The sequence below is a fragment of the Tupaia chinensis genome, unplaced genomic scaffold (assembly GCF_000334495.1).
Source record: "Tupaia chinensis unplaced genomic scaffold, TupChi_1.0 Scaffold000682_1, whole genome shotgun sequence".
Lineage (NCBI taxonomy): Eukaryota > Metazoa > Chordata > Mammalia > Scandentia > Tupaiidae > Tupaia > Tupaia belangeri.
The window spans coordinates 5,302,558-5,323,469 of NW_006160205.1; the positions used below are offsets into that span (position 1 = coordinate 5,302,558).

The window sequence follows — 20,912 nt, forward strand, 5'->3', positions numbered from 1 at the left end:
CAATGAACCAGGAGAACCGTTTGGTTTTTTTTTTTTTTTTTTTTGCCTTTCTCTCCCCAGTGCTATTTTCTGTGACTTTGCAGCAAAACGGCAGCAGTGACAAATCACCAAGATTTGAGTCCAGCTCAATGCAGCTCTGACTCTTTCATCTTGAGCAGTATCATCTTTTTAATGGGATATCGTGATAGACTTTTTTCCTGAGGAAGAATGGACTAGGACTTTTCTAAAAAGTCTATATTAGTGTTTGTGAAAAGTGGCAGTGATAGCACCTGGAGACCCCCACTAAGGAAAGGGAAAACAAAAAGCAAACTAGCGAGTGATATCATTGTCAACTAACAAGACAATGGCCATGTTTTTCTGGCCAATTCTGTTCAACGTGCCCACAGGTTTTGTACATGGAGTAGCCCGTGTGCAGAGAGCACTTCCCAATGCATTAGGAGAGACTAGACAAAACAGAACCCTTGTCTTTACAAAAGTGGATAAAGGACCTTAACAGGGTGAGGATTCACTTAACCTCCCCAACCTCAGTTTCTTCAGCTTTAGTGTAAGTGTCGTATAACATCACAGGATTCTTTGGAAAGGAGAAAAGAGAACTGAAGATATGTATTGTTTATCCCTTTGTGATAATAATAATTATTGAATGTTTGTTGTGGATCAGACTCTGTGCTACAGGTTTTCAACACACATTCTCTCATGTAGCCATCAAATCCATGTACTTTCGCTAGGTTTTTTAGATCAGAAAATAACTATATAGAAAGGCTAATTAATTTCTCTAAGACCATATAGCTTGTGAATGGAGGGATTGACAGTGGCCTGACTCAGGAACCTATGTTCTTATGCACTGTTTGATCAGAATTCTCTGAGAATTGCAAATGCCATGGAGAGGTAATGGTAGCATTATGATCTCCAGGGAGGGCAAGGTAGGCACCAATATTTTCAGCTAAAGTTGAGTGGATGATGAACATGACAGCGAGACAGTAAGTATAAAGACTGCTCTATTTTTCAGATCCCAAAAGTTTACAGAAATGGGGCTGTGAACCCAGACTTTGCTCATATCATTCATTCAACAATATTTATTGCACATTCCCTGTAGTTGGGCACAGTGCTGCACCCTTAAAGAGAACCATTATTATTATTGGAATTAGCAGTTTTATGAAAGAGTAGTTCTTAGGTAGGAAAGGAGAAAAGATTTTACAAAGGCGGTAAAGTGGTTTTTTTCTGTGAAGGCGAAGAGTGACTCATCAGTAGACCACAGATACACATCACAGAATCAAGCAAGAACCATCCTTTCCACCATTTAAGAATTGTAGCAGCAGGACCAGCAGGTGGTGTGGTGGTTAAGAGCACTGGACTCCCACATGGCAACCGTGATTCAAGTCCTTGACCTGGCGGCTTGCTTTCTCACTTTCCGTCTCTCTCTCTCTCTCTCTCTCTCTCTCTCTCTCTCACTCTCGCTCTGTCCCTCTCTGGTCAAAATAAATAAGTGAGCAAAGTTAAATTAAATAATTTTTTAAAAAAGAATTATAGCAACACCTAGCACAGTGCCTTGTACACAGTGGGTACTCAATAAGTGTTTGTGATGAGCATGCAGACATGAATAAATGAATGAACTGAATTATTCCTGGAGATGTGACAGCCATCAGTGTAATAATAGGGCCGTGTTTCCTCCATCTTCCAATGACTCAACAGATTTACATTGGTCACATCGTACCACTGGGTGCTGCTGATACAGACGGCCGCCTGAGGTCTGGAGATGAATTAATCTGTGTGGATGGAACACCAGTCATTGGAAAATCACACCAGCTTGTGGTCCAGCTCATGCAACAGGCCGCCAAGCAAGGCCACGTCAATCTCACAGTGCGGCGCAAAGTGGTATTTGCAGGTATGTTTTTCATTCATTCCTTCAGACAGGGCATTGTCACTTCATGCACAGAAAAGGCCTCCTTCCCATGTCTGCCTCCTCAAGCATCTATTTTAGCAAATGTTTGCAAATGTGATCAAGCTCAGAATTTCCAGATGGCTTGCTTTTCTCAAACCCTGCAGAACTACTGTCATTCAAAAGAACTTTAATGTGTTATGTGCATATGTTCAGCAAAGGCTTCCTGAAGAAGGCTGGTTGAATGTTTATTACCACCCTCCAGTCCCCATGCTAAGAATTTAGCCATCCTCTTCATTTGGTGATAATCTTCAACAAAAGTTTATTACATAAAAGTCAGAAGCATTATATCTTCCAAATAATAAAACAGAAATTAAGTTTGTGGTGTAAAATAAGCATCTAAAAAAGTTAGTGGTTTCTTAATCTGTTGTTGACCACCATAGGTATTAAGGCAAGACTTTTTTCCCCCCCTCTCACTGCTAGAAAGTTGTAGAGCTGCTCAGCTCTGGGTCATCTTTGATTCTTTCTTCCTGCCCAGAGGCTTCAAACCCTAGTTCTCAAAATACTACCTATCCTTCCAGGCTTTGCTCAAATATAACCATCCTCCCTGGAAATTCCCTCCTCCTTCCAGCTGCTTTCAAATTTTAGCATTCCCTTGCCATTCTTTTGATAGATGGTGTACTTTTGTATCAAAATCTGCCATTTTGAAGTAGCTAATTGTGTGTGTGTGTGTGTGAGAGAGAGAGAGAGAGAGATTTTCACTGACTTAACAGCTTTTTGAAAGCATGCACCTTAATTGTTCATTTTTGTATGCCACTCCTACCACAAAGATTAAATGTTGTGTCCCTTGAATTACTGAAGAAATTGACATGAAATATTATGAGTTCTTTGTAGAATTAATATTAGTAAAACAAATACCTAGGTGATAAAATAAATTGGTACCTTGTCAAAAAAAAATAACCCTAGTATAACCCATTTTTAAATAGTATGTAATTAATCACAGAATTAAGATATAAAATTCTAGTGTAGGAGTTCTACCTACAACAGCCATAGAAAACGATGTTACTCACCCATAAATTATGTCCCTAGAGCTCATTTATGGCCTCAAAATCCTTCTTAACACAAGATCCTTTGCGGCCAAAAGCAATCAGTAGAATTGGTGTTTTGAGATGAGTTGAAAACTATTTTACTTCCTTAACCCCCAAAAAATAGTATGGGTTTGTGATATTTTGGGGGGTTTGTTTCGGGTTTTTTTTTAAAATCTTTAATATTTTGGATTTTCAAGGTCTGTGTATAAGGCAGGCTAAGCCATGAAGAGATACTATGCTAAAAGAAATAAGATAGTCTCAAAGGAACAAATACTTCCTGTACAAGGTACCTAGAATAATCAAATCACAGAAAGAAAGAACAGTGGTTCTCAGTGGCAGGTGGAAGGGGAGGTGGTAATTAGTTAGTGTTTAATGAATACCAAGTTTTAGTTTGGGAATGTGACAGAGGTCTGAAGATGGATGGTGATGTCAGTTGCATATCAGTGTGGATGCAACAAGGACAACTGTGTACTTAAGAATGATTAAAATGGTACAATTGATGCCAAAACATATGAATATTTTTTCAAATAAAAAAATTATGAAAGGAGAAGCAAAAATAGTCTTACCCAAAACCTAAACATGGTTTTGTTTTTGGCATAGTCACTTCCACCTACTATATTGCCTGTTTAGGACTGAGTGCTTTATTATGTCACCTGACAAAGCAGTGGCACTAGAATGGTGACTAAATTCAGAAGGAGGCTTCCGTATCCATATCTGTGATCGGAGTAGATGCTGACCTCTGGAAACGAGGAAAAGAAGCTGCGTATACCCTTCACGGGTGCTGACAGGTAGTACAGTCAGCTTAGGGTCTTTACTGATGGCCAAAGCAGAAGCTGAGCAGAAATCTGACTCCAAGGAAGCGAGGACAAGAGTGTGCAGCAGAGGCTGTACCTGAGACGGCAGTCCTCATTGGTGCAGCCCGCACCTGCACTTAGTGTATGCTTTCCTTGTGCAATGGGAAGTCTTTCCCAGTGGGCTGAACCTGCTGCAAACTTGAATCTCAGCATGGATGTTGATATACTATATGTTTTTAATTCCTTTTTTTGTTTTTATGGAGAGGTGTTTTGTTTTGTTTTGTTTTGCTATAGGGCGCATGCACTTGCCAGACAGAGAGAGACAGAGAAATAGAAAGCGAGAAATCACCCCCCAAGGGGGGATCCCACACTGCAGTCCCTTCTCCTCCATTCTCCTCTTGGGATCTTGGGCATGTGCACACACACACGCCCAGCATGAGTTTAAGCCACCGGGTCCGGGCGGCAAACCACAGTCGACTACATGGGAGTCCAGTGACATAGCCATTACGCTAACTGCTGATCCCTATGTTTTTAATTCTTGACAGAAAGAACCAATTCTGCAAAAATAATAATCCGTGTGGTTTATTTCTAAGCACAAATATGAGGGACCTAGGCCCAGAGAGGAGGCAAAACATGCCTTTCTCAGGGTGATCAGGAACAAGGGTTCCTTTGATTTGATTTTGAGAGTGAGAGACGTTTGGAATTTAGTGAAGAGTTTTTCTATTGGTCTGGTCCAAAAAGGTGAGACATGTAGACATGGGAGGCTTGTAGGTTATAGGTGGGTTTTACAGTTTTTAGGTTGGTGAATTGGAAAAGAAAGGTGGCTGAAATCAGAAAGAAATGTACTTTAACAGAAATAAGGAGGCTTAATATACATTACAAAGTTACTATGCCAGGGAGAGGATGTAAGAAGAATCCTGTTATCAGTGGGTCAAAATGATCTGTTAATGTTTGTGGGCATGACTCCCTCCAGACCCTCTGAAAGAATTGTGGAAATAGGAAAAAAAAAGACTTCTGTCCTCAAAATGATACATGATTTGGGAATCCTCTTTGGTGTTCACATAATGATCCTGGAAACCAAACGGTTGGTATTTTTGAAGAGTACCTGTTTTCAGTCTCTATTCCCATTATGTAAGGCCAACTGACCTCTTACCTTGGCTAATCTCTATTTCTTGCAAGTTTGTGGAGATGGGAGACCGAGGTTCAGCTGGGTGGCAGGGCACAGTTTTTGGCAAAGCCAGGTAACACAGACAATCATCTCTCTGTCACAGTCCCCAAGACAGAGAACGAAATGCCCTCCCCAGCCTCATCCCACCACAGCAGCAACCAGCCCGCATCGCTGACCGAGGAGAAGCGCACGCCGCAGGGCAGCCAGAACTCGCTGAACACAGTGAGCTCAGGCAGTGGCAGCACCAGCGGCATCGGCAGCGGCGGCGGCGCGGGCAGCGGCGTGGTGAGCACCGTGGTGCAGCCCTACGACGTGGAGATCCGGCGTGGGGAGAACGAGGGTTTCGGCTTCGTCATCGTGTCCTCGGTGAGCAGGCCCGAAGCAGGCACGACCTTTGGTGAGTGCTGAGATCGTTTCCCCAGGGTCTCCCACCTCGCTGGGGAGTGTGCTCTTGCCAATGAAAGACAGCAAAAGGCTCCTTAAGAGAAATGCTTTACTGCCTATGCTTTAGGTAAATTCTTAATTGGGGATGGAATATACATGATAGTTCTTTCCCTTCAGAAGGTTGGGGATTTTTTTTAACCCTTTCAGGTTCTGTTCTGAATATATGATCAGACACAACTTCAAGCACCTATAAAATTGTCGTGAAATTTGAGTAGCAGTCTCTTGACAATGCAGTATCCAAAATTTTTGCCAGAAGAGGACTTTAGAAAGGCACTCAGTGAGGTGTCATTAATAGCAGTAGTCTCAGAGAGTCTTGAGAGTTTAAAAAGGAGTCTAAGGTTGTAAAATGCCCAGGAGAATCAGAAGTATAAGGAATGAAAATACATGAGATGCTCTTTCCACCTAATCTATGTACTTTCTGTACTCTATTCCCATCTGATTTTTTTTTTTAATTTTAAGTAATATTTTTGCTATTGCTTGATTAAAGTCTTAGTGAGGAGTCATTCGAATTTCCTGTCTGGTCCTGACAGATGTTAAACATTTCCGCGAATATGGGAAAACACTCTTGTCACCCTTTCAGAAGGCTAACTCACTGCTGGGTGCACTAGCCAAGACTAATAAAAACCCACATGATTCCAGGAAATAGTAACTTATGAATCTGTTTCCCATTAGAAGGGATTGTGCCCATACACTCCAAAAATGATCTGCCTTCCTGATTAGATAAAAGTCACTTCTTATCTCTCAAGCGTATTATTAATCACGGTGGAATGTGATGGGAGTGGGGAAAGGACTCTAAAAGCTTTGACTTGTACCTCAACCCTATCCCCAAATGACTTATCCACATGAAGTCTGAAGACAGTGGCCTAGATCACCCTCTGGCTGAGATTGGCAAGGTCCCACATTTTGTTAGCATTATGATCCAGTAGAATTCAGCTTCACCTCCATCTCATCTTGGTATGTTGCTTCCTGCTAAAGCTGTCTTTCCCATAAAGTTTACGTTTGGTGGGGGACAGTGACTCAGCCAGGTCTATGCATGTGTGGCTGCTGTGATAAACACCCACTACTAATAGTGCCTTTATGAGCTACATTAATATAGTTATTGCTGCATGTCACGGATGGATGATGACCTGGCATCAAGGCACTTTTTGTTATTAAATTAATTCCTAAGACTATTTCGTTCCACTTAACAGAAAGGAGAGAGGAAGGAGAAAGGGGATAAGAAATTCTTAGTTGCTTTCTTTAGATCTACAATTTGACTGCTTGTATACTGTGTGATGACTGCGGAATTCTCAATTTACTTCCTAGAAAAAAATTGCAGATATGTCAAGTTGCAGGCTGTGTGTTATTTAATGCACATTGACTGACTGCTTTCACTCACAGCTCCATCTTTGATTATTTTCCTTTGGCTCTTATGAACAAATTAAACTTTCTTTAATACCTTGCATGAGACTTCTGAGCTATGCAGAACTTTCTTGATACTTGCTATTTGATACCTTTGTCATGTGAGTTGTTCTTGGACATGAGCTAAACTGAATCAAGGCCTTGAATTTGGATATGGAAGCTTTCTAGCACATCTACCTGCTGGGTAGTGAAAGACTGCTGACTTTTTTTTTTTTCTTTACTTTTTTTATCATCATCATAATCTTCTTTATATTACATTGGATTACATATAACTTTACAGTGTATTACATTGTTTTTTCAAAAGGGAATGCCATGCATGTCAGTCAGTACAGAGACATTAATCTCCCCACTTCAACATTCAATATCTTTTCTATGTTTTCCTCAAACATTATTTTTATTATTCTAATTATTTTTAAAACAGTCAATTGCTATTTCTCATTTTGCTTGTAAAAATACTTTGCCCATCATGAAATACTTCTCAGACCAATCCAGTTGAGAATACTATACATGTCATCATCAACAGTTAATAAGCCCTATCTGTTTCTCACTAACGTCCTGCCCCTCTATTGTTAAGACTGCTGACTTTTTAAAAATTTTTTGACATCCTGTAATGTAAACTCTGGCAAATCTGCTGAAATTCAAATGAATTAAAGTACATTTTTTCCACATATTTTACCCTTAACATCCAAATTATGATGGAAGAGCCTCCTCAGTTAGTTTCAGTGTGTCCTACATGAATTTTGTCACCCTTTCCAAAAGTAACTCGACACATAACTATTAATATCGTCATAGTCCACAGAAAGACACAATTTTCAGAGTAGATGACTGTCCACTAGATACTTGAAAACACAATATACAATTAGCCAGAAACCCTCCGTCAGACCTCAAAGCCAATTTTTCACCTCTATCTAGAAGTTAGCAATGACATAGAGAACCTCAAAGTACACAGTAAACCTTCCTCTGCAAATGCCCATTTCCTGATGTTCATATTATGGCTGTGCAGTAACTGATGATGAGAAAGGAGATGATTAAAGGAAAAGAGTTGAGGGGTGAATTGAACCTAGCTTTGGATCAATGTCTTCAGTCTGAATAGGCACTCAATTTTCATATTCCTTTGAGGAGATTTTTGTGAGGCAGGAGGATGGTTTTGAAACTAATGAGCCAGTCCGGCCCTGCACTGAAAGCACATGAGAAAGTCTGACTGAGCAAAGGTCTTGAAAGGAAAAAACAAGTGTCAAGGTTGGGTGCTTTCTTGGCTCATCTCTTATAATTATGCCCTTTTTCTAAAGCTTTCATCATTCTGGATAGAAGGCAGAAAGTCTAAGAGTTTGTACATTAGATGTTTTCACATGGAAATGTGGATGCTAGCGTACTCTTAGGCCTTAACAGAAGCCCAGTGATTTTTTCTCAATGGAGAAAGAACCAAACCCTGGCAGAAGCTTAAACAACAGCTGGCAAAAATGAAGTGAGATGGACACAGAATGAGTAAAACCAACCATCCAATTCTCTGGGTTTCACATTTGCAGTCTCCAGATAAGCCAATGACAAGTTATTTTGGGGGCTCTCAGGAATCTCTGAAGTTGCCAAATAACCCAAAGTTTTTTTACTGATTTTAGGGGGGTGGAGGAGTGGGATTTTCCTTTAATTTTGAATCAAGAAGGGACTGCAGCAATGCACTGCTGTTTCAGGGCAATAGCTTCTTATACAGACACCCTGAATATTGCCAATGTTATGACCATCGGCGCAGAGCTCTCCTTTAATAACATTTGCTTAATGCTTTAATTAATTAACACTTAAAAAAATTCCCTTTTCAACCCTTTTTCTCCTCCCTTCACTATATTCCCACGTAACTTTAAAAAAAAAATAAAACTCGATATCAAAGCAGGCAATGCATGTGTGGCTATGCCTCACAAAATAGGTCGGATTATTGAGGGGAGCCCTGCTGACCGCTGTGGCAAGCTGAAAGTAGGAGACCGGATCTTGGCAGTGAATGGATGTTCCATCACCAACAAATCCCATTCAGACATTGTCAACCTAATCAAGGAAGCGGGAAACACAGTTACCCTCCGCATCATTCCTGGGGATGGTAAAGTATACCTATTATCTCTCTATCTCTCTGTCTCTCTTTCTCCCTCTCTCTGTCTGAGTGTCTTTCTCTCGCTTTCTTTCTCTTTCTTTCATTAGTGTTCATGTAATCGAATAGTATGAAGTTAGAGGCAGCCGTATCCATTCCTAACTGAACATACCTATCAAACAACTGTGAGCCATCTTAACTAAACCATATCTCACCTCTTATTTCACTAATCCCCTTGCCCTGTGACTCTTGTCTTGCTGCAGATATACAAGTTTCAGAAAATCTTTCATTTTTCCCAACTTATTTTGTTTCTGGTGTCCTTGTCTTCAAAACTATAGAATTGTCTTCATGCAGGTAATAAAGATCCCCTGATATTGAAATTATTAATACTTATTTTTTTGGTTTTTTTGTTTTGTTTTGAGAGAGAGAATTTTGCTATATGGCGCATTTGCTCACTGGAGAGACAGAAAGAGACAGAAAGCAAGAAATCACTCCCTGGGGAGATGGCCATGCCACAATTCCTTCTCCTCCTTTCTCCTCTAGGGATCTTGAGTGGACATGCACACGTACCTGGCATGAGTTTTAGCCACCAGGTCTGGGACTCAAACCACAGTCACCTACATAACCATTATGCCATCTGCTGGTCCCTCATTCATGATGTTTTTAAGCAGTCACTGAAATTTAACTATAGTATGGTGACTTCATAAAATCTACATAATGGCAGTGTAGAGCCAGGGCTATGACTTTTCAGAATAAATGAATGCACTGGTTTCTGTTTTGTTTTGTTTTATTTTGCAAAATAGGAAAGACTTCAGATCTCTACCTACTTAATTTTTTCTCTAATTTTAAATATAGGTTAAGAAAGAATTAAATCTCAATGTCTTTGATAGAGTATATCTACATTAAACTAGGCCTCTTCTTGTTTGGGTTGTTTGTACGTTTGGGTAAATTCTTTCATACCTATGGCAGTTGCCTACCACCAGCATTCAGAGGACATTGGGCATTGTCTGCAGTGGATGTTAATAGCAGCCAGTGGGCAGAGACCACGGTTAGCTCTAAACGTCTTACAAAGCACAGGACAACTTCCACAATAAGATAATTACCAAGTATAAAATATCAGTACTTTGTTTATTATTCATGTTTAGTAAAAATGAAGCTGATCTACTAATGTCAGTAAATATAGATTCTCAAGGGAAATCCTGAATATTGACTCCATTCTAGGGTGACTTTGCCCTTGGGTGGAAAGTGATACTTCTCTCAAAAATGTTTACTTTTTTAAAATTCTTGCTACACATTATAAAATGAAACATATACTCAAAAAGTCGGTATTTCTCAAGAGGAAAATGTAGTATGTAGAGATGGTATGATACAAAGCTAACCGTGGTCTCTGCCCACTAGCTGCTATTAACATTCACTGCAGACATTTTTACCGTAGATCTGTAAAATAAAATCAGAGATTTTTATCTAAGTTATTCCCAAATGAATATTTTTACATGCTTATGATTAGAAGGCAAGGGATATACTTCAAAATTTGAGTGACGTGTAGTTAGCGCCTTACCAAAAAAAAAAAAAATGCAAAACCAAACAATAAATATTTGAAAATTGTTGATTCCAAGAACAGAGAACTTTGTCTGAACCAAAAATATGCTAAACCAAATGTGGAGGGAAAAATTAGCTCCTTGAATGATAGCCTACTTCATCCTCCTTCAAGTGCATGGTTAGTAATTTACCATCTGGTCTGTAGTCCATTCCACCAATTCACCACCCTGGAAAGCTATTATAATTTAGGAAAGTGATCACAAGATGATAAAACATAGGTTCCTAATGTAAAGGGTGAAGGAAGCCAGAAAAATAAAGTAACTAATGGTTGAGAGCGCCAAATGCAGTCGATAAATTTAAACACGATTATCTACATTGCCATGGAGAGATTTGAAGAAACGTATCCAAAAGAGCAGGTGGACACCAAAATTGGCTTGATGACCCTGAACTGGTCAGTCTTGATGTGGGAAAGAGAATATCCCAAAAAGGAAAGAAGGAAATAAAGCACTCCTTGAGGGAAGGGTTTAGAAATAGAGTTTGAAATCAGGAAAGACATAGATAGAAGTGACTTATGCTACAGGATACAGACTAGGTGTTTATTAAATAAGATATAACAGAAAATGGTTTTTTTTTTTTTTTGAAAATCTGAACACACAAAAAAATGCAATGCAGTGTGAATTAGCCAATAAAAGTTGGCAATAAAAGGCATTTAAAATTTTAACAATTAGAAAATATGAAATTCATGGGGCCAGCAGGTGGCCTGGTGGTTAATGCTCTGGACTCTTATATGGCCAACTGTGGTTTGAGTCCTGAAACCAGCAGCTGCAAAATTATGCCAGGCTCATGTGTGTGCATGCATGCATGTCCAGAAAGGCCAAGAGGAGAGTGGAGAAGGGATTGTAGTATGACCACCCCCCCGGGGGCTGATTTCTCACTTTATTCCTCTCTCTTTTTGTTTCACTTTCTCCTGTAAATGTACACCTCCTATGACAAAAGATATTTTTAAAAAATGAAATTCACATTGTCATCTCATACGCTCCCTTGACTAGGAGAAAATAAACATAAACAGGATTGATTTTTTTTTTTAAGGCAGCACATGTTCTTCTGAGGTTGTGATTTCATCGAGGATATTTTAGGAATTTGTGGCCATAGTAATAAAACTCTGCACCAGTTACTTTGTAGGTGTCAGAGAGCAGGTAAAAGGAATCAAGTCTGGTGGAGAACGAGCTCATCTTCTAAAAGGGACCAAAAATTGCCTTCTTGGAAATTAGAGTTGAGGCAGTGGGAGTCAGATTTCTGGAGAGATGCTAGAGAGATTCAGGAGGATTTTGCAAACACCAGGAAGACAGAGAGTGACCATCATGGTTTGGTGAAGAGAAAATCATGCTGAATCCACTCTTTTCTGTGAAATTATGTTGGACGTGGTTGATGGCAGGGTAGAAGGTGCTCTGTGTTAGGAACCTCTGGCCTCCTTTAGATCTTCCACTCTAATATTGATTTCATCAAGTAGCCCAAAGGCTATTTGTTTTGTGATACCTATGAGAAAGCTAAAGTTCTTAATTCAGAGTGCTTTCTAAGCTCTTAGAAATCCATCCTGTCTGGATACTGTTCTCAGAAATCTTAAGAGCCACTTCAAGAAGATACCCTCACTGGGCAGTTCTCAGAACCCACTTTGAATCCACTTCTTTATCTCATTCATGCTGCCTCATTCTTTCTCCAGTATCACTTATCTCGGTCTAGTTTTCCTCACTGTGCTTCCCCCATTTCTCTCACTCCTCCGACATAAGCTCCAAAATGTGACTCTCCTGTATTTGGGATTACTGTGCTGTTAGCAGGCCTTTCCTCCCAGACCTTGGTCAGGCCAGCATCAGGAAGTCTTGACCCTGTGCTTTCACTGTCTTTCAGACTGGGGGTGAAAGGGGCGGTGGGGCGGAGTAGAAACTTGTCCCCTGTAACATATGGGTGAAGGTTAGTAAATACATAATGACATCTCAGAAAGCCACAGAGAATAGGTGAAAGTATTGAGTCTGAACTTAAAATTTGACAAGTCTCACAATACTTACATGAAAATGACCCACACAGTCTGAGTAAGAGCGAGACTTTGATCAGAAAAGGCAGAACCTCACTGAGCCAGGCTAACATGGAACCATCAGACTGAATCAAATTCAAGAGAACGAAAATATTCATGAGCTTAAAATATATATTATTTAAATCAGAGTCTTAAATTTGATCAGATTACTCTGATCCGAAGTAGTTGTTAATATGGGGGTAGCACTTGGCAAAGCAGATATTGCTTTTTCCTTGACAAAGGCATAGATTATTAAAATGTCTCCCTCAACTTTTCAAATATTTATGGGATTCAAATGTTTTAACACTGGCTTCAGATATTTATTACATATATGTTTATTCATTAAAATATTGATTGTATCCTTGGTTGAATTGCTTGGCTTTTTCATGTGGATTCTGAAAGAGAGGCTAAGAATATTAACATGGAAACAAGGTTAGCATTGTAACCATTTGTCATGGAGATGGTTAGAACCCAAGGTAGAAGCTCTTTTCAGAAGAGTAAGTATCAGGCTTTAGATCAGCCCCACGACTGTGCCTTGAGAGTTAGGATATACTTTTCTTGATACATGGCTACTATGGAAAGTACAACACCACACGTTTTCACTCCTCTAGGAGAGCTAATGTAGGTATAAATACTGTTTAATAGAGGATATAGGGTACTTTCTGTAATTCGTCATAAAAATATTCAGTCTGGGGACCAGTAGTTAGTGTAATGGCTATGTCACTGGACTCACATGTAGTCGACCACAGTTCAAGTCCCAGACCCGGTGGCTTAAATTCATGCCGGCGTGTGTGCGTGCATGCCCAAGATCCTGAGAGAAGAATGGAAGAGAAGGGATTGCAGTGTGGCCATTCCCCCTGGAGGGTGATTTCTTGCTTTCTGTCTCCCTTTCTGGTGAGCGCACGGACCCTATAGCAAAAAATCTCAAAAAAAAAAAAAAAAAAAAAAAAAAAAAAAAAAAAAAAAAAAAATATGTTCACTCAAACACCATAAGAAAAGAAAAGAAAAAATAATCTGTTCACTTGCCTGAGTTTTCAAACTCAAATTCATTGACCCTCTTTCTAACACTTCTGCTGAAAGGTAGAGAAACTCATACTCTTGTTTCAGGCCCTTCCTTTATATTTTTTCCTGTAATATGGGGCAAATTTTGCTTTGGGATAGAGGCATAAGTTTTTGATAGTGGGCTTCATCTCTCTATTTAAAAAAGTTAGAGAGCCTGTCATCAGATATAATCTTGGTTTAATTCCAAACAAAGACTTAAAAGTGCATTAAGCCAAGTATAACTTTACTAATATTATAAAAGCATCCTAGAAATCTACGATATGCTGAAAATTATTTATTGCTCTGAAGATGGCCCATGAAATCTAGCAGGTGAAGAAAGATAGTTTGTGTTTTAATTGATCGACAGGCCTGCATAGAGAAATTGATAGTATTTATGCAGTACAATAAAAACATTGCTTATTTGAAAGGAAACTTCCAATTAGATATGGTTTTCTTCATACCAATATGTAACTCCTTTGTAAACAGAAGAAGTCTAAAACAAGCAGGCTTCGTTTAATTCTCAGTGCCTCCATATGCTCCTTGAATGACCTTGAGGTTATGATCTACCTTTTCTAAGCCTCAGTGGTCTCTACTGGTAAAGGGTAGGAAGGAGCAAATAACTGCACCTGTTTTATCAAGTGGTGAGAATTAAATGAAGCAATGCCTGTGGTAATGAGCTCGTCTGCACAGTGCTTGGCGTAGTATAAATGATCAGTTAATGGTAGTTGCTCATAGGTTAAGAAAAACAATGAAAGAAGGAAAAACTTAGTGAACTCAAATAGATATTTGCATATTAAATTTTGCATATTAAATGTTAATTTTAAAATGCTTAAAGTTATGCTTCTACCCCCAAAATATTTACATATGCATAAAAATAGGAAAATAGAAAGGAATGTTAATCAAGAGAGCCTATTGATATGTGCATTGAAAGCTTTTCTATGATACCTCATCAAACCATAAAGGCAGCAGAAATATAAAAATTGGTTAAGAATGGCATCTGATCTGCCTAGAAAACTCTTGCTACCAAGAATATACAGGCATGCTATAGAGAAACCTTTGTACAATTCAGTAATTATAATCACTTTAATTACAAGGAAACATTCTTTTTGGTATCCCAATTATGATTTCCCCATGGCCCGAACAGTCTTGTGATTTCCCAGAAAGTCTGCATGAAATGAATTACAATGAGCAATCTGAACTTTGCTGCAGGTCTGGAAAATGTGTTTTTGAAAGTTCTAGTCAGTCTCGCGGACAGGCTATGTAGTCTGTTTATCCTGTATACTGATAGAGTGGGCACACTTTGAGAAATACCACTAAAATTCATCACTTAGTTTTTGCTGGTTAACTGAGCATAGTGGGGAGTGATATAAAGGAGGCAGTATCTGAAGGCTCTGGAAAATAAAATGATTTCTATTATAATAGCAATCATAAAAATGCACTAATAATGCTTGCAGCATTATAACAATAATAAATACATGTTGCCAATAAAAAATAAGCTAATTGTTTGTTGAGCAATTTGTCTGTGCCAGGAACTATCCCGAACACTTTTCTTTCAAGTAATCATTGCCCCAATTTCCTTAGGTATTTCTGCTAATCGCTTGGGTGCAGATGATGCCACTGAGGCATAGAAAGTGAAAGTAATTGGTTATGACTCGGGTAGTTACTGTAGAGCCTAGGATGCAAAGTCAGATTGTCTGATTACAGAATCTGACCACATACCCGTTGCCCTAAACTCCCTCCCAGTGAGGTTGAGAAGCACCATGTCCTCTGCGGAGGGTTAGAATTCATACAGGCTTAGCAAAGGCTCCGAGTCCTCAGGAAAAGTAAAATACAGACACACCAAAACTTGCACCTTTGTTCCACCCATTATTTCCCAAACTTAATTGACCATAGGTTCTTTTCCAATCTGTAGAAACATTTGGTAAAACAGATTGTGGTAAATACTGTCGTAAAGCCTGAGTAGGATTCACACAACAATTCACTTGATCTGGTTACATTAGCTCATTCATCTTGTGCTTTAACTATGAGAATAATGGACTTTTACAGCTGGAGGATACACTGTTGAAATCATATTTCATCTTTCTCTTTTTGCAGGGAGTTTAAATACTTTTAGAAGTTCCCACAGTGATAACTAAAAAATAGTAGCAAGGGCTATAGATACAAAAAATGATATTGAGTGTTTACTTTATACTACACATTGCCTGTTCTTTGATCCGTGGGAGAGGAATTACTGCCAGCATCACCTTTTATCAAATGAGAAAATGTGCACAGATCGTGAATAGAGAAAATGGGGACTTAAACCTTGTTCTAATGCTCAAAGCCAAGTATTTAACTCCACGATGTAATGAATATAATGTAACAGGAAGCCAGAAATGAGCTGAATGATAGCCTTAGGAAATTAAGATGGAAGAGAGATCATAAATAGTTGGGATTTGTGAAATATACTTTATCCCACAACTGTAGTGGAAAGAGATGTATTCCGGGTATCCCAGTTTAGAATACTTGTTTTCCCATAGAAACCTTGTTATACCTGATGGTAGATATATCCATTCAGAAAACATTTGAGAGGCCTGTTGTAAAGCATAGGACTCATAGAAACTTCTAGACTTCATGGTACACCAAGAATTATATTGGTATTTACAGGCTAATCTTAGAACCTAACCATCTAGTTAGCATTTTCTTGATTAAGAAATATATGCTACATCCAAACAGTCAACCTAAAAATAAGTATTAATAGTATGACTTATTCATATTCGGTTGCCACCTGCCTTCATCCTGATGGAGAAATAATTAGTAAGAGAATGTAGAACCATGACTACATAAATGGTTAAATTTTAATACATGCACGTTGGTATCTAGTCCACAGTTATACTCAGGAGTGTTTCCAGATTCTGAATCTCCAAACTTCTAGAGATTAATGGAGTTGCTTATGAATGTGATTAGTGGAGAAGAAAGTCAATTTACATAAGAATATAATTGTATTCATTACATTAAGGTGGCTTCATGATTTATACAACTTATATTTACAAACTCTGCCTCAAACTAACGCAAGTTTTAAAATTAATCTTTCATGAGTGGTACTAGATGAGCTCTGTCAGGAGTTCCATATTTTCAGTTGTGCTTCATTAAAAGCAATGAGGAAGAAAGTGTTTATTATGTATGTGTGTTTAACAAGATGTGTGCACACTTTTGAGTTTAATATTCACATGACGATATCAAGCAGACTCACTAAATATTGGTAATAAATCGCAGGGTGTGTTAGCAGAGACATTTACTGTCGGCTTGTAAAATTCTGGGAAATAATTCTGGTGGGGTGCAGCATTTTGATGGGACTGCCATTTTTCAGTGACAGAATGAGAGAGAGAGACTTACCTTGGCCCCGGTTTTAGAGCAGCGGTTTCTGTGACAAATTCTATTTCATTTATGGGGATGTCTAGCTGGGAGGAAGGTTCATGGGAGCATGTGTGGCCCACATGTGAGCTCTTAGAATGGTTCATTAAACTCCTAATTGTTTAGAAAGTTGAGTCAAACTGTTTGAAATGGTGACAGAGAAGGCACACTTGGCATTCAGGTCAGGGCTTTTGCACACCTCCTGGTTTGACAATGTCTTCTCTGGGGCCTTCATTATTTTATGTTCTGTTTCTCCCTACAGAGTCCTCAAATGCCACCTTGTTGACCAATGCAGAGAAGATTGCCACCATTACCACCACACACACCCCTTCTCAGCAAGGGGCCCAGGAGACAAGGTCAGATGAGCTTTGATTTCTTTTATTATTTTAAAGGAGAAAAAAGTAACTCCAGCGCAACTCTCCGGGTCCTTGATTCTTTCTCAGTTTCCCGGTGAATCGTTCTTACACTTATTTCTCTCACCTTGGCAGAAATACCACCAAAGCAAAGCAGGAATCTCAGTTTGAGTTCAAAGCACCCCAGGCAACACAGGTAAGGGCTGGGTCTCTTTTCCTTCTGTATATTTTGTACATTTACTTACAACTTTCTGGAGATATTTTTAGGAGGGCTTTTGTTTGTTTGTTTTTGTTTTTGTTTTTTTAAAGGCATCTCTAGTTAAAATAATTAACATTTTATGTCTTAGGAAATGATATTTTATTTTAGTCCCTTTGAAAATATTCCTAGATAGCCTTTTGTAGGAGAAAAACAAAGTGAAAAGCTGCAATTGGCCCAAGGATCAGATAAGAGAAAAAGCAAAGCTCTTGGAACCAGCAGACGGCATAATAGTTATGTTGATGAACTCCCATGTAGTCAACCGCAGTTCGAGTTCCAGACCCAGCAGCTTAATGTTAAAATTACATATTAGTAGAATGTTTTAAGAAAAATTGAACTTTGAGAAGTCTCTCCCACTCTTCAGCTGTTTACTACTAAAAGCAAAATAGCAATGACAGTTTGAAAATGTTATATTCCTAGCAGTTTAGATGAAAGAATGAATAATCCACGAGAAGTTGTCTATACTCACAATTGAAAAACTGGTCTTGATTTGTTTATATAATAAAATAAATGAAGGTCCATCACAACCAGTACATGTCACATAAGCATCTAGAGTTCATATGAGCAGTATAATTATATTACAGTATTATGTTCTTCAGACACACAAATTAAAATACTATCTCTATTCTAATCATTGATAGGCCCGACAGTTGCTACACCACCCACTTCCTTCCTAGAACCTGAGTCTTCCTGACCTTTCTTCAGACGTTAAAATATAACCTAAAGTGGTAGTTACGTTTAGGAAAATTCCCAAAAAAGAGGGACCAGTAGATAGTGTAATAGTTGCGATGCTGGACTCCCGCATTTGAGTTCCCATCCAGGTTTAAAACACACCAGGTGCATATGCTTGCATGCCCAAAGTCTAGAGAGGAGAGCGGAGGAGAAGGGATTGCAGTGTGGCCATCCTCCCTGGGGGGTCATTTCTCACTTTCTGTCTCTCTGGCGAGTGCACACACTCTATAGCAAAAATCTCTCTCTCTTAAAAAAAAAGGAATCTTTATAAGCTTATTTCTGCCAAGAAGATGTATTTTTGATAAGGCATTTCTCAGGCTCGTGAATTTCAGGTGAGACTCACAGAATAAGACACCTGTCCCTATGCAAATAATAGCAGAAGCAATTCGGGAAACATTGGGTAATGAAAAGTGAAATTCGTTCTGTTACTATGGCCACCATGGACCCTTCAGTAGTTCATTCATGATTCTCCTGCAGGATGGTTACTGCACTGCAGATGTGTAGAGGTTATTGTTGGTACCGTCATGGTGGGTACTGTTAGCATTTATCCAGTGTAGGTCAGGAAGGCTGAACATCTGTCATTAAATGGGAAAGTATTATGCAATGAAGAATTTTCCTGGCTCAAATGCCAATTGCAGCCTTACTTATTAGATGTTAATACATGCATATTGTGTTAGATACATGCTTATAGAGAGGCATGCTTATGGATATTTTCAGATTGTGAATCTCCAACTTCTGAGATTAATGCGTATCAATGAAGATGGTTAACAAACAATTAAGACCCATCAAAGGGGTGTCTTTTTGCCAAGTCAACATAAAGAAGAATGTTTGGGAAGACATGGAGAGAAAATATGTGTGGATTTAAGTTCTTCTAGAATGATTGCATTTATTTGTTTGTTTGTTTGTTGGTTTGTTTATAAATAGGAGCAAGATTTTTACACTGTGGAACTGGAGAGAGGAGCCAAGGGATTTGGCTTTAGCCTTCGAGGGGGCCGAGAGTATAATATGGACCTCTATGTTCTGCGCTTAGCAGAAGATGGTCCTGCAGAAAGATGTGGAAAAATGAGGGTAAGTAGGGAGAGTACAGAGTGGATGTAAATAAACCATCTACACTGACTTCTTGACATATATATTTTAAAACAGTTATGTTTATGAGAATTACATTTTTCTGGGTTTTTTTTAAGACACTCTAAATGCATGATTCCTACCAAACCATGTCTTTCTCTCTTTATAAAGCCTAGTTAGTATAGCTGCTAAAAGTGAGCCTTCCAACTCTTTGGGGATGAGTGAAAGATTAAAATTACTTAAAGCATATTAAAGCAGACATTTTCTGAATGCTATTTCCATAGTTTTTGTCTTTATGGTTCAGGCACATCCTTTCCCGGGAGTTCTGGGTACCCCAAGGGTGCATAGGGACCGGGAAAGCTATGCAGATTCTGGGTAGTGAGCTCCATTCTCTCTGGAGCTAGTCAGAAGCCATTTTAACCTCACCTCAGAGAGAGCAAGGGGCCAACAACTATGTGGCATAAATATTCCAAGTTTCTCCATAGTAGTCAAAGTTGCAAATTTTAAATATTCAAATGTTGAAAGACAATCGCATATTATTTTGCTATCTGATATCTGTTACTTTGGATGAATGAGTCATTCTCTTGGGCAGAGTAAATGATGAAGAAGAACTAGGTCTTTTACTCATTATGGGTAGGTTACATAGATTGAGAGGTCTACATGGAGAGCCATTTGCAACAAATTAAAAGATACCAAACAGTCAGGTCAGGTTAGGATAGGAAAAAAGTAAATGAAATTGAGCCTGAGCAGAGAAAGAATGACAGAGGGTGAGGAACTAAGTATTTGCCCTGAAGTCACAGTCTTGATTTTTTTTTAAGTTTTTCTAAAATAACTTTTTTAAAAAGTTTTGCTATAGGTTACTTGTGCTTGCCGAGAGAAGAGAGAGAGAAAGTGAGAAATCACCACCCCTCCCAAAGAGGAATGATCATGCCACAATCTCCTCTTCTCCATTCTCCTCTGAAGATTATGGGTGCACATGCACAAGCACCTAGTGTGTTTCTCAAACCACCAGGTCTGGGACTCAAACCTCACAGTTGGTCCTATGGGATCTGCCGCCTTAATCTCTGCACAACCTGCTGGCCCCCAAAATGAACTTTTTAATACTGTTTTTTAATTGAGAAAGTAGAACAGGAGTATGGTTTAAGAAAATATAACAGTGAAAAATGGTACCTAGTAAAAATGCAGTTTCCAGGGCCAAGCAGCATACCTGCTTCTTGAGTATCCTTGCTTTTTGCCTGTGCGTGCACAATTTGCGCACAGACCAGGAAAGATAAATAGTAGAATGTATTTCTTTTTCTTGAATGTTAATTCATAGGATTTGCTTTCCCTTATCTTTTATTACCATAAAAAGTTTCTGGCTGAATGAAATATTACCTTCATGATATTTTGTACTGGTATAGAGTTCAATAAAGCACATGTATATGAATTATTTGCTTTGATCCCCATAGCTTGATAGGTGTGGATGTTGCTGTGATCTCCTTCTACAGATGCGAAAGTGAATACCAAGAAATTGAAAGACTTAAGCATGATCACTTGACCAAAAAGTGATAGGATTCATATTCAAGGATTTAGACTTGAAAGCCAGTGATGTTCCTGTTCTTTCTTGTAGAATGTAAGCTCCAT

At 38.9% G+C, this 20,912-nt stretch overlaps 1 protein-coding gene across 17 annotated transcripts in view; it reads left to right on the forward strand.

The window, feature by feature from the left end:
* The window catches only part of MAGI1 (membrane associated guanylate kinase, WW and PDZ domain containing 1), a 794,937-nt gene that overhangs the window by 765,459 nt on the left and 8,566 nt on the right, over positions 1–20,912 (forward strand). For 7 of the 17 annotated variants that reach the window (XM_006160376.2, XM_006160372.2, XM_027776542.1 and 4 more), the window contains 6 exons: positions 1,690–1,882; positions 5,030–5,323; positions 8,654–8,857; positions 17,146–17,239; positions 17,372–17,432; positions 19,149–19,292. In XM_006160376.2, coding sequence (XP_006160438.1) covers positions 1,690–1,882; positions 5,030–5,323; positions 8,654–8,857; positions 17,146–17,239; positions 17,372–17,432; positions 19,149–19,292 — 990 coding nt within the window. The remainder of the gene's footprint in view (positions 1–1,689; positions 1,883–5,029; positions 5,324–8,653; positions 8,858–17,145; positions 17,240–17,371; positions 17,433–19,148; positions 19,293–20,912) is intronic. The other 10 variants (XM_027776543.1, XM_006160377.2, XM_006160375.2 and 7 more) reach the window with 3 other exon arrangements.